This window comes from Alligator sinensis, unplaced genomic scaffold, assembly GCF_000455745.1.
Source record: "Alligator sinensis unplaced genomic scaffold, ASM45574v1 scaffold543_1, whole genome shotgun sequence".
In the NCBI taxonomy this organism is placed as follows: domain Eukaryota; kingdom Metazoa; phylum Chordata; order Crocodylia; family Alligatoridae; genus Alligator; species Alligator sinensis.
The window spans coordinates 385,589-397,669 of NW_005842055.1; the positions used below are offsets into that span (position 1 = coordinate 385,589).

The 12,081-nt window shown below is 44.4% G+C and overlaps 1 protein-coding gene across 1 annotated transcript in view; it reads left to right on the forward strand.

Moving 5' to 3' along the window:
- PCDH15 (protocadherin related 15) overlaps nucleotides 1-12,081 on the forward strand; it is a 922,022-nt gene that overhangs the window by 367,919 nt on the left and 542,022 nt on the right. Inside the window, exon 9 of the mRNA XM_025203355.1 lies at nucleotides 10,083-10,253. Coding sequence (XP_025059140.1) covers nucleotides 10,083-10,253 — 171 coding nt within the window. The remainder of the gene's footprint in view (nucleotides 1-10,082; nucleotides 10,254-12,081) is intronic.

A 12,081-nucleotide genomic window follows, 5' to 3' on the forward strand; every position in this document is an offset into this window, starting at 1 on the left:
GTAGTCTGTTTGATATGTGTGATGCTGCTTCATCCTCCTCAGTGACTGAGGTAGGTGTTTCTTCTTGTAGCTCCTCTGAGCAACTTTCCTGAGTCTGTTTGCGTATATTCTCCAATAGGGCTGTGTGAAACTTCGGTCTCTGATTTGATTTGGTGAAGATTCAGCGGCCAAATCTCCGAATCAGAATCTAATCAGGAGACTCTTTAATCTCTCCAAATTGAATTGGAACCCTCCAAATCAATTCAGAGAGATTCAATGATTCAGACATAGACACAGCTTTATATGTTTTTTCTACATACTTCAAGGTACCAGGTGGCTCATGCACACTGAGATGGTGGGGCAGATGGAGCGTCCCATGGGAGCGTGGCGGGATGGGGTCCCCAGCGTGTTCGGCAGTGGACTCGGAAGTGGTCTAGAAGCACTTCCAGTCCCTTTTAGGTCCACCACAGAGCATGCGGGGGACACCCTCCTGCACCCCGACTCAGTGACTGGTGCCTCCTGGGTCTGGGGAGGGCACCTGGCGTCCCCCTTGTGGCTGACTGCCGAGCTGGGTAGGTGCAAGGAGGGATCCCCTGCGTGCTCGGTGGCAAACCTGCAAGTGGACCAGAAGTACTGTCAGTCCACTTCCGGGTCCACCACTGAGCATGTGCCTGCCCCCCCCCCCCAAAACGCTCCTGTGGGATGCTCTGTCCACCCCACCATCTCAGCATTCACAAGCCATCTGGTACCTTGAGGTATGTAGAAAAAAATTTAAAGCTGTGTCTATGGCCGAATCGCTGATTCTCCAAATCAGCATCAAATCTTCAGATTCAGATTCAACTGAATTAAATAGGGATGGTGATCTGAATCAACAAATCGAATCACTGTCCCCTGAATCGGGCTGAATCCAAATCAACTTTGACCCACTTCGCATACCCCTAGTCTCCAGCTCTTCACTATTCTTATCCTCCTCTCTTTTTCAGGAATGTGTTGCAAGTGTGTCCTGTTACATCAAAAAGATTGTCCATCCTTAGTCTCTATGTTGTGAGATCATGAAGCAACCTTATTAATAACCCATGCTTTCTGTTCCCAGCTTTATACCATTATAGAGATGAACTGCATCATTGGGCTTAGTGCCTGCAATGCCCATGACCCCTGGTTACAGTACATTTTTTTTGTTTAGCTTTGTCCTATTGTTTATACCTGTGAAAGTAAATGTCAGTCCTCTGCTTTGTTACTGGCAGTCTGGGTATCCTAGTTCTTAACTTTATGTTAAATAAAATTTCAGCTAGTGACAGGCCATGTGCTAGAGGAGCTGATCTGCAACTCAGAATTGCTAAATATGGATCACCACTTGAGTCCTTGGATTTCTTTAATAATCTTTTTATTATCTTGACACCATTTTCCACAAGCCCATTAAACTGGGTATCTCAGGCTTGATGTAACATGCTGAAAACTATAGTCCCATGCAAATGTTTTAAATTCGTGCCTCAAAAACTGGGAGCCATTGTCAGACATAACCCCATGTGGAATTCCATGTCTGGAAAAGATTGAATTAAGGTCTGCAGTCATATCACCTAATAAAGCAACTTCAAGATAGTGAGAAAAATAATCTAAACTCAACAGGTAATTTTTGCCAGCTAGTGTAAACAAATCAATTCCCACTTTGCACCATGTCTCTTGAATAGCATTGTCTATCCACATTTGGTTCCTTCTTATACTTAGGCTGCTATGTGTCACATTTATGTACAGCATTTTCTATCTAACTGTTCATAAGCAGCCAATATAATACCTCCTTGGCCCTCCTTTTTCTTTTTCCAATGCCCAGGTGACCCTCATATATTCTTTTAATCATATCCGCTTGTAGTGCTTTAGGTACTACCATCCTGTGACCCATGAACAAAACACCATCAATCATTGAGAGCTCTGATTTAAACTGGAAATATGGACTTGGTATATAATGACCAGACCATCCAATGGCAATAGCTTTGATAACCTTCTGCAGTGTGCCATCCTGTGCTATAGCTTCTACAAAGTTTTGCCATATCCCCTCAAATCCTGGTTTATATCTATGTATGTAGGTATGTATGTGTGTGTGTATATGTACATGTATATATGTGTGTGTGTGTGTGTATATATATATGCATGCGCATTTTATATATATATATACACATATATATACATACACGTGTGTGTGTATTTATCCCGTTGACATGCACAATGTCAGATTCCTTTTCAGTATCATCAACAGTGTTGTCAACTTCCCTGGACAAAATATCTGCAATCACTTGTTCTTTGCCTGGTTTATAGTCTAATCTCAAATCATATAATTGTAACTGGAAAAAAAAGATCTCTGTAGTCTGGGAGGTATATTAGCAAGCCCCTTTCTTGCAATGATGATTAGAGGTTTGTGGATAGTTTCTGCCACAACTGCTCTTCCATATATAAAAACACGAATATTTTTGCATCTACACACCAGACCTAAAGCCTCCTTCTCTATTTGTGCATAATAGGCGTTCTTTTTCTGTGAGGGCTCTGGGTGCATATGCCACTGGGCTCCATTCACCATACTTTTGCAACAGGGTTGCCCCAGTGCCCTCTTTAGAGCCAGCTGTGGACAACTTAGTTTCTCATTTACTGTAAAAACACCTGAACTGGAGCCATCTCATTTTTTTTTTTAACTTTGCAAATTCTTTGTCCATGTTGGCATCCCATGTCCACTGAGTGTTGTTTTTTAGCAGTGCTCTGTTTGTTGGTATGCTCTGCAATATTTTTTATATACCTGCCTACATGGGTGACCATTCTCAGGAACCTTTGTACCTGTTCCTTATCTTATGAGGGTGGCATATTTGATATTGCGCTTATTCTCTTATTTGCACCCCCTTTTCTGAGATTTATTCCCCAAGTAAGTGATTTCTTTAACTCTAAATTTGCAGTTCTGCTTATTAAGTTTCAGCCCTGCCACTGTTGACTTCTTGAGGGCTTTCTGTAGCCCTAAAAAATGTTCTTAATTTTTGCCCCATACAAGGATGTCATCAGTGTACACTTTGACACATGCTACTCCAGCAAAGGTTTGCTGCACTTTCCTGTGAAAGATTTAGTGCTGATTTGAGGCCAAACATGAGGCTGCAAAAGCAATATCTCCCAAAGGGCATATTACAAGTGCAAAGCCATGAGCTTTTTCATCTAACGGAACCTGCCAAAATCCCAAAGATGCATCCAGAATTGAAAAATATTTAGCACCAGCCATTTCACTAAATATATCCTCTCTCATAGGCAATGGAAAGTGCTCTCTTCTTACATATTTATTGAGCCCTTTTAGATCTAAACACAGTCTTAGTGTCCCATTGTGACGAAGTGGGTCTCCCCACCTAGCCACAGTGCTAGGTTCCCCACTTGCCTTTGGGCACGCCTCCCCACCCAGTACCCTGCCATGCCTTGTTCTTATAATAGGATGCCCCCTGCCATGCCTTGTTCTTATAATAGGATGTTTAAGTGGGAGGCTGCCCATTTTATGTCCTGATGCCAGAGGGTGCTATCTGTGGCTCCAAACTCCCCTACACCACAGCCCAAGCCTCGCAGATGGCATCCAGTTGTTAGTCACACCAGCCCCACACTGGGCTCCTATCAGGACCTCCCTTTGATCCCTCTGCTCAGGCGGCCTACTCCACCATCATTCAGGCTGCTGAGCTCCCTGTAGCTATATCCCCTCTCGGGTATAGTCCCCTCAGGACCTTCGGCCACACAGGCCCTGGCCTCACCTCCAAGGCCCTTGGATTGTGCCTGGGATTGGGGCACAAATGGGCAGCTTCCTGCCTTAATTAACATCTTAATTAATTAAGAACAAGGCATGGCAGGGGAGTCAGGTGGGGGCATGCCCAAAGGCAAGTGGGAAACCTAGCACTGTGGCTAGGCAGGGAGTCCCACTTTGCCACACCCATCTTTCTTTTATATAATTAGTAATGAATGTACCTATTCAGTAGGTTCTTCAATTCAGGTTACCATTCAGTTCAGACCTTCTTTAGATGGGTAGAGGAACCCTTCTTGGGGCATGTATGACTGCATAATTAGGTGCTGCCAGCTCAATTTTATAGTCAGTTTCCAATTTACCAATGATCTCAAAAGCATCAGAATATTGGTCTTCTATAAGTGTGTCCTTGGTCTTTGTTACCATATATACTCTCTTAATTAAACCCAAATTCTGACAGGTTGCTAGGCCCAGTGTTGGCATAGTATTTCCTATGGCTATTACAAAATGTATTCATTCTATTTGATCCTTAATTTTTACCTCTAGTTCACATACTCCTTTGGTGGAAATCATCTCCCCATTGTACGCTTAGTTTTACATTGTTACCCTTGATTCAGTTTGGTTTTTGTTTTAACTTGTTAACAATTAGTTCTGGAAGCACCTGTGCTCCTGTTTCCATTTTGTATTTAATGACCCTTCCATTAGTTTCTAGTGCAACAGTCCAGTCATCTCCTGTCTCTACAGCCACAATCCCCACATTGAATTCCTCCTCTTTGCCTTCATCAGTGTTGTCTTGATATACCGCATTAGTTTGCATGCTTTGACATCTTTGTGTTTGCTGCTCCTGGTTGCAAACTCTTGCAAAATGGCTATATCACTTGCATGCACTGTTTCCTAGTGTAGAGCGGTGCCTGTTTCTGTGCTTGATTCCACATTTCTTGCAATTTGGTGCTCTTTCACCTGTATCCTCATTCCTTGGGCTATCTGTGAATCTTCCTGGCTTGGTTTCTGGTTTCTCTTTGATTGTTCTTTTGCTTGCTGTTTACTTTGTCTACTATAGCAGTTTCTGATTTCCTTCCATTATTTGTAGAATGTGGAGAATAACTTCTGCTGCCTGGCCCATTCTCACTGCTTTGTCTAAAGTCAAATTCACATCCTCCAAGCGTTTTTTCTGTAGTTTCAGATCTCCAATGCCTATTACAATCTGATCCCATATGATAGACTCAGTTAGATGCCTGAATTTGCAGTCCTGGCTCATCAGCTTCAGATATGTTAGGAATTCCTCAAAGGATTCACCCTCTTTTTGTACTCTTGTGAAATTTGTATCTCTCAAATGTCTCCCTTGTTTTTGGCATGCACTATTCTGCAAGTTTCTAACACAGTCACATAGCATTTCCTCTCATCCTGGTTTAGCTGCATGCTTTTAAAGACATAAGCAGCCTCAGGCTTGGCTATATTCTGCTCATTTTATAGATTCATAGAATCTATGAATAATCTTCCTTGGCTGTATACCCTGTTGCTTACATGTACATGTCAAAACTTCATCTATTTTTTCCATGACTCAGCAGCTTTACCTGAGAGTTTCAGCTCCTTGGGTATTTTCATATGCTCCATCTCTTCATCAGTTCTTGTCTTACCCTTTACTTTCTTTGCATCCCACTGCTAGTACCATGTAATGATGAAAGCTGTTAAGAAGTACACTTCTTTATAAAAACAAATATTGTTTATTATCTTCATTAAAGACTAGAGTGACATTTTTGCAAACAACTCTTTGCAACAACCAATGGCTCTGTCTGCTCTCAACTGGTCTCAGGCAATTCTGATTAACAAAGTAAACAGATTTAATCTTTTAGTTACCCTAACTATTCTCTTAAAGACACGGTGTGCTATTCTCACACTCCCCATTCCCATTCGTGCAGCTGTAGCAGGGCCTGATCCATTTGGTTCATAAGCCAGATCCAGTCTGCAGATTAACATGACCCCAACCATCCAATCCACAGGGCAAAACATTTGAGTATCACTGCTTTAGGTTGTTTTTTTTCAATTAGTCAAAAGTATTTGACGCAGTAAACTGACCTGCACTTTGCAGCCTGATAGAAAGACTTAGCTATCCAAGAAAGTTAATTGATTTTAAGATTAGTTCCATGATGATATGTTGCAGATAAAGATCAAAGGCATTTTTCTGATTCCTGTTCCCTGTCAAAAGCAGTATAAGGCAAAGAGGCCAGCTCAGCCATAATCCATCTGGCTGCTGTAACACCAGCACAGTTTGTTCTTGGTTTTCACTCATCCTGTGGAACCTGACTGTTTTAAGGGCCTTATGTTTATGTCTTCAAGTTTATGAATCTCCTTGGCCCTCTCAGAGTGTTCTATTAGGTATCTTAGTCTTGCTTTTTTTGCTGGTCATCACCTTGGTCAAAAGTATGTGCATGCCTCACATTCAGATATAGTATTCCATGAAGATCAGACAGCATTGAGACTCCATGATAAACGACAGTATTCCAAGGACAACTTATGCATTTCACTTAAATTTATTCGTTCTCTTGCCAAAATTGCTTTCCCTAGAGGGGGAGGAAAAGCTACATAATTGGACTCTGAAGCCCGGTAATATTACATTAATGGGTACATATCATTTAGATTGTCCCCATGAATAGATAAGCCCCATGGCTGTGACAAGCTGCTCCAAAAACCAGGGTTTTTCATGAGAAAATGGGTAAATGTTTTGTGTTCTGTAACTGTTCTGTTGAATTCAGGCTACCAGCTAGGAGCTAGCTTCCTTGGCTTCTTTGGCTACCAGCTAGCTTCCTTACTGACTCTTAAAATTTACCCCATGAATTTTCAAGTCTGCTTCTGAAATGCATCAACAATTAAAATCTAAGGACTGCTTTGCCATTGTAAGTGCAGTACTCCTCTGTTCATCTGGGGTGATTCATGGAGCAAAAATTAGTTTGATCCTGATTACACACTTCCTGTGTGTAAAGTCTTAAAGAAAATAGAAATTCATTTAACAAACTTACCTTACTTACAAATTAGCTTCATTCTCAAAAATATACTATTAGGATTACTGGGGCCCAGATATCTTGGGGAGGTTGCTAATTGTAACCTAGAAATAAATGAATGCATAGTTTTGTTTCTAAGAAATGAATTTGCTGTGGGGAGTATTCCAGAATTAGTTTGATGGAAGGGTGGAAGTTCTATACAGAGACATCCCCCATGAAAAGAGGTTACAAACTTTGAAGAACATTACCTCTCACCATGACACTGCTTCTGTTTCCATCAGACTGTCCCACTTGGTCCTTTCACAAAACTGTTTCAGATATGGGGACTACCTATACCTACAAATGAATGGTACTGCCATGGGTGCACATACGCCTCCCCCTTCACGTGCCAATATTTATGAAACCTCAAAGTCCACTTCTACAGATACAAGGTGGATGGGAATGTATACATGAGGTACATTAATGCCATCTTAGGATATAGGCTAGGGACAGATATTCCAGGGATCCTGGTTTTCTCTCATTTAAAAATTGCAAAAATCTCTGATAAAAATTAAAGGCCCCTCACAATTCCCCCAGCACTGCTGGTGCCCCTCACTCCCCCTGACAGCCTCCTCAGCCATCCTGATGCCCCTCACTCCCCCATGACAGCCCCCCAAACCCACACACACAGGCATAGACATGCAGACAGATGCAAGCACAGACACTGACACCCACCCCAGCGGGTAAGTGTGTGTGCGGGGAAGCAGCGGGGCAGGGCGGGGGAAAGGGAATGTGCTGGGGGGGGCAGATCAAGAATGGGGAAAGCGTGCCCCTGTGCCCAATCCCAGAAGCAGGGCCAGGGGGTGAGGGCAGGGGTGCCAGTGTGCAGGCCAGACTGACAGGAGGTTCACACATGGATGCCACCACCACCACTCTGCCACTGCACCCCATGCTACCATCCCACGGCTGCCCACATGGCTTTGTGGGAAGCAGCTCAAGGTGCAGCAGCACCAGTGCAGTGACGACCACATATGTGCCACCCAGCTCGGCGGGCAGGGGGCCTTACATGCAGCAGCTGCCACTGCACTGCTGCTTATGCCCCGTGACCAGCTCCATGGCTTCACAGCGGTGCCAGGTGGTGATGGCTGCCTGCCAGCTGGGGGGCAAGTAACACAGGGTGTAGAGTGGTGGTACCTGCCATGTGCGGACTGCACATGTGCCTCCCAGCTGGCTGGCCATGGGCGGGGAAGGAGGGGCTTGCATGCAGCTGGCTACATGGCTCTGTGACCAAGGCTCCAGAGTGGCAGCGATGGATGCTACCTGTGGGGGTGGGGGGGCTCACACACAGTGGCCATGGCTACCACCATTCTGCCACTGCCACCCTGTGGCTCACTGCACAGCTTCGCGGGCATGGCTGCATGGTGGCAGCAGCAGCATTGGGAGATTTCACATGCAGCAGCCACCACCACTGGCATGGCTCCACAAGCAAGTGGTAGCAGTGGCAGCTTCCACGTAAGAGCTCCCTGTGGCCCCCACAGCCATCATCCCTCACCACTGCTGCGGAGCCATGGCCACAGAGCTGTGCAGCCAGCCATATGCAATCCTCCCCCTTCCCTTCCCCTGGCCAGACAGCCAGGTGTCATGTGTGCAGCCCACACATATTGGGCACTACCACACACATCCTGAGTCACTTGCCCACAAAGCCATGCAGCCGGCCGTGGGAAGGCAGCACGGGGCATGGTGGTGGTGACCTCCATATGCAAACCCCTTGTCAGGCCAGCCAGCATGTGTGTGACCCACAGAGGGGCACCCCTGCCCTCACCCCCAGCCCTGCTCCTGGGAGCCATCACCCCCCGGCCCTGCACCCCTGCCCTCACCCCCTGGCTCTGCTCCTGGCTGCAGTGTGCTGCCTGGGGCTGGGGGTGCCCCCCCCCACTCCCTCAGCCCCCAGCCACCTTACCTATCCCTGCCCCATAACACTCAAGCCCCACTTACCTCCAGGCTCTAGGGGCAAAGGGCAAGCCTGAGCCTGAGCTCTGACTCAGAGGCTCAGGCCCTGCCCTTCTCCCTCCCCCTCCCCTTCCAGGCAGGGCTGGGGGTTTCCTGCCCTTTCTGCAAAGAGCTCTGGCAGGCTGGAACTGTGCCAGCCTGCAAGAGCTCTTTGCAAAAGCAGAGAATCCATGATTTCTCTGGTAAAAGGGGAAATCCACACTGTCTCCAATAAAAACAGAGAATCCCTGGTTTTCTCTGTTTTTCCATGGGAAACAGAAAACCTGGATCCCTGGACATAACACAGAAACAGGTTTGAGTGATCAGAAACTGGTTTAAACCTGTAACAGAACACAAGTTCAGGGCACATAAACCAGTTTGAAAATGGCTGAAACCAGTTTGAAGTAAACATGGTTGAATGTAGTATTGGACTGAACTGATTTTGCTCAAACCAGTTTATGCAATGTCTGTCCCAGACCCCTTTCTGGTTTAAGATAAACCAGACTTCCCCAGCATTCTGGCATGCTCTCTGGGCTGGGTGGGGCTCTCTGCTCCACAGTAGGGTTGACCCCTCCCCTCTGCTCCCTGGCTGGAGCTCCAACAGAGACTTGCAGACACAGCAGGGTCTGCCTGGCTTCCCCCTGACCTACCCACATCTCACTGCTTTCTGGACAAGAAGGGATTCCCCCTTTCCCTCCCTCCTATCTCTCACAGCACTGACCCCAGCCACATGGACCCTAGGCATGTGGTGTCTCTGTGTGTGCGTGTCTCCGATTTCACTGGGATGGGCCGACAGAACACAGTGACCATTTAGGGCTGTTTGGAACTAAGCAACAGGTCATCTGGTAAGCTGTTTAAGAAGAGTTTTTGGCTAATGGAGAGAGACTATTGTTTTACTGATGAGGTGATAAACATTGTTATCAGCCTCCTGCTGGCTTGCTCCCCTGTTAGTTTGCTCAGACAGTATAAAGAAACTGGGAAGAATATTGATGATGCAGAGCTTTTCAACAGATGCATGCACTGCACATACCCCCTTGCCTCAGAGTGCTAGCTGAGGTCTGGCAACACTCCTGCCCCTTGAGCAGACAGAGGAGAAAAGCCTGGGAGTCCATTCATGGCATCTGATGAAGTTGCTTACAGAAGCTTATGCCTCTTGTAATTAGTGAGTCTATAAAGTGCTACTATATTATGCCTTCTATGAGATTGAGACGGGGTTTGTAGAGCAGTTTAGAAATTACTGCTTCTGTAACTTGCAATTTCCTGGACTTTTCATGATCGTGTTGGTAGGAAGCTCTCTTGATCGTAAAATTAATTAAGAACTTTTATTGTGTAGAGTATATTTTGAATGATCTATGTGATATTTATTATAATACAATTCCACTCCACAGGATCGGGCCCAAAATCTTAATGAGCGAAGAACAAGTACTACTACTGTCACAGTCGATGTGCTGGATGGAGATGATCTTGGACCAATGTTTCTTCCTTGTGTTTTAGTCAGCAATACTCGTGACTGCAGGCCACTCACCTACCAAGCCAGTGTGCCAGAGTTGACTGATCCTGTAAGTATCCTCGGTTCTAGATTGCTTCTTCACTGTTTCCTACCGGTGTCATGTTTTTCTACAGGCAAATTTGAAAACATAATTAACTATAGTTTAGTTATCATGGTGCCCAATTAGAATCAAACGTTTTTATTTGTAGGCCTGAAATGGAATGTTAAGTTGAGAGATCCTTCTCAGCAATCATCTTCAAATTTGCAGGTGATAATTTACAAGAAATGTATGTTGCCATTTAGGTAGATATCTTCAAGACTTAAAATGGAAAGGAGTATTTCCTATCTATTTGTATTTGCTTGCTGTGAGCATATACATATTACAAGATATCTTTTGGAATAGAGTGTGAAATTTTAGTCCCATAAATGTCAATGGCAAACAGATCATTGTCAGTGGGGCATGATTTTCACCCTGTGATTAATCATATTGCTGTGTATGATTGACTGGGTATATCCATACTCCCTCTGAATAGTAAGCTAGTTACTTGGGTTCATACCAGTGCATGGACATGCTCTTTCAGAATAGAAATTGCTTTTAGCAAAAGCTTAGGTGCCAACTGTCTTTAACTATCTCAGCTTTAGCTAGTGTTGTTCTAAAATAAGGGAGTCTTCACAGATTTTGCTCTGAAATCAACAAACTTGTATTAGTCAATAATATTTATGCAATATTATGTAGTCCAGTCTTCTGTGTGTATTCTCTTAGTATTTACAAAGCATGTATGCTTACTACTAGCTGCTTTGTAACTATAGGGGCTTCTGATATGTGAGGTTGAACTAGCAGAAATTTAACATTTTCTATAAGAATTAGTTTTATGTTGCTTGTAGTTTAGCTCAACTCCAAGCACTCAAAGAAATGGTTTTGGGTTGCATTTATTTATACTGCAAGTAGAGCTATTTTACTGGAATTGCATCTGCAATGAATTTGACCTAGCATTGTTCTAAAGTATTCCTCTTTGTTTTACCAGGAGGGTCTCCTTTGTTTCTCTTGCCTTTACAGTGCATAGTCAGTGAACGAGGAGTTGGCTAAGCACAAGATTCTAAAAATATAACAACAAAACTTTTGCACTTTTTTGGTCAGAATCCTAAACTAATTATTTTACTCCTTCAACATTTATTGTGATACCACCTAACCTCCTATAAGTCAGAAATGTACTGCTAGCTATGTCTGTAATGTTATTGATGCTACTTGCAAACTTCAAACCTTTTTTACTATGCAAACACAGTTAAAAGCAAAGTTGACAGTCCAGTGGAAATGGTGAATAACAGAACAACATTAAAGACAAATAAACTTCAAAGCCATATCTGTGACACAATTTTAAAGATTTGCAAAAATCACAGGCCAATTTAAATATTTCAGTTTCATTACAGATCAAAATAAAACTGGCAGTTCAAAGAAAATGGCAAATGAATAATCTGTAGTAAATAACCTGAAGATCATTTAAGAATATTTTAACTCCCAATGTTAGGGGTACACTCATAAAGATTTTCTTGACTGATACTGATTGCCAATTATTAATCAGCCATATCAGCTGAAACTGATCTGAGAGTAGATTTACAGGAATACAGCCTGGCAGCTTGGAGAGCAGCCTCCTGCCAGCAAGTCTGTAGGGGGCATAGGGGATAGATCAAGGCCCCAACAGTGAGGGAGGAACTGAGACAGTGCTGGGGCTGGGACAATGGCAGGCACTGCCCAGCCAAGGTGACTCTGGGAGTGGGGTGGAGCTGTGGGTGGCTCCTCCGGGGGAGTGCAAAGGCATGGTAAGGGAGGGGCAGCTCCCCACCATTGTGTGCACTCCAGGGAGGGAATGAGGGGTATATGCCCCCCCCCCCCGCCACGT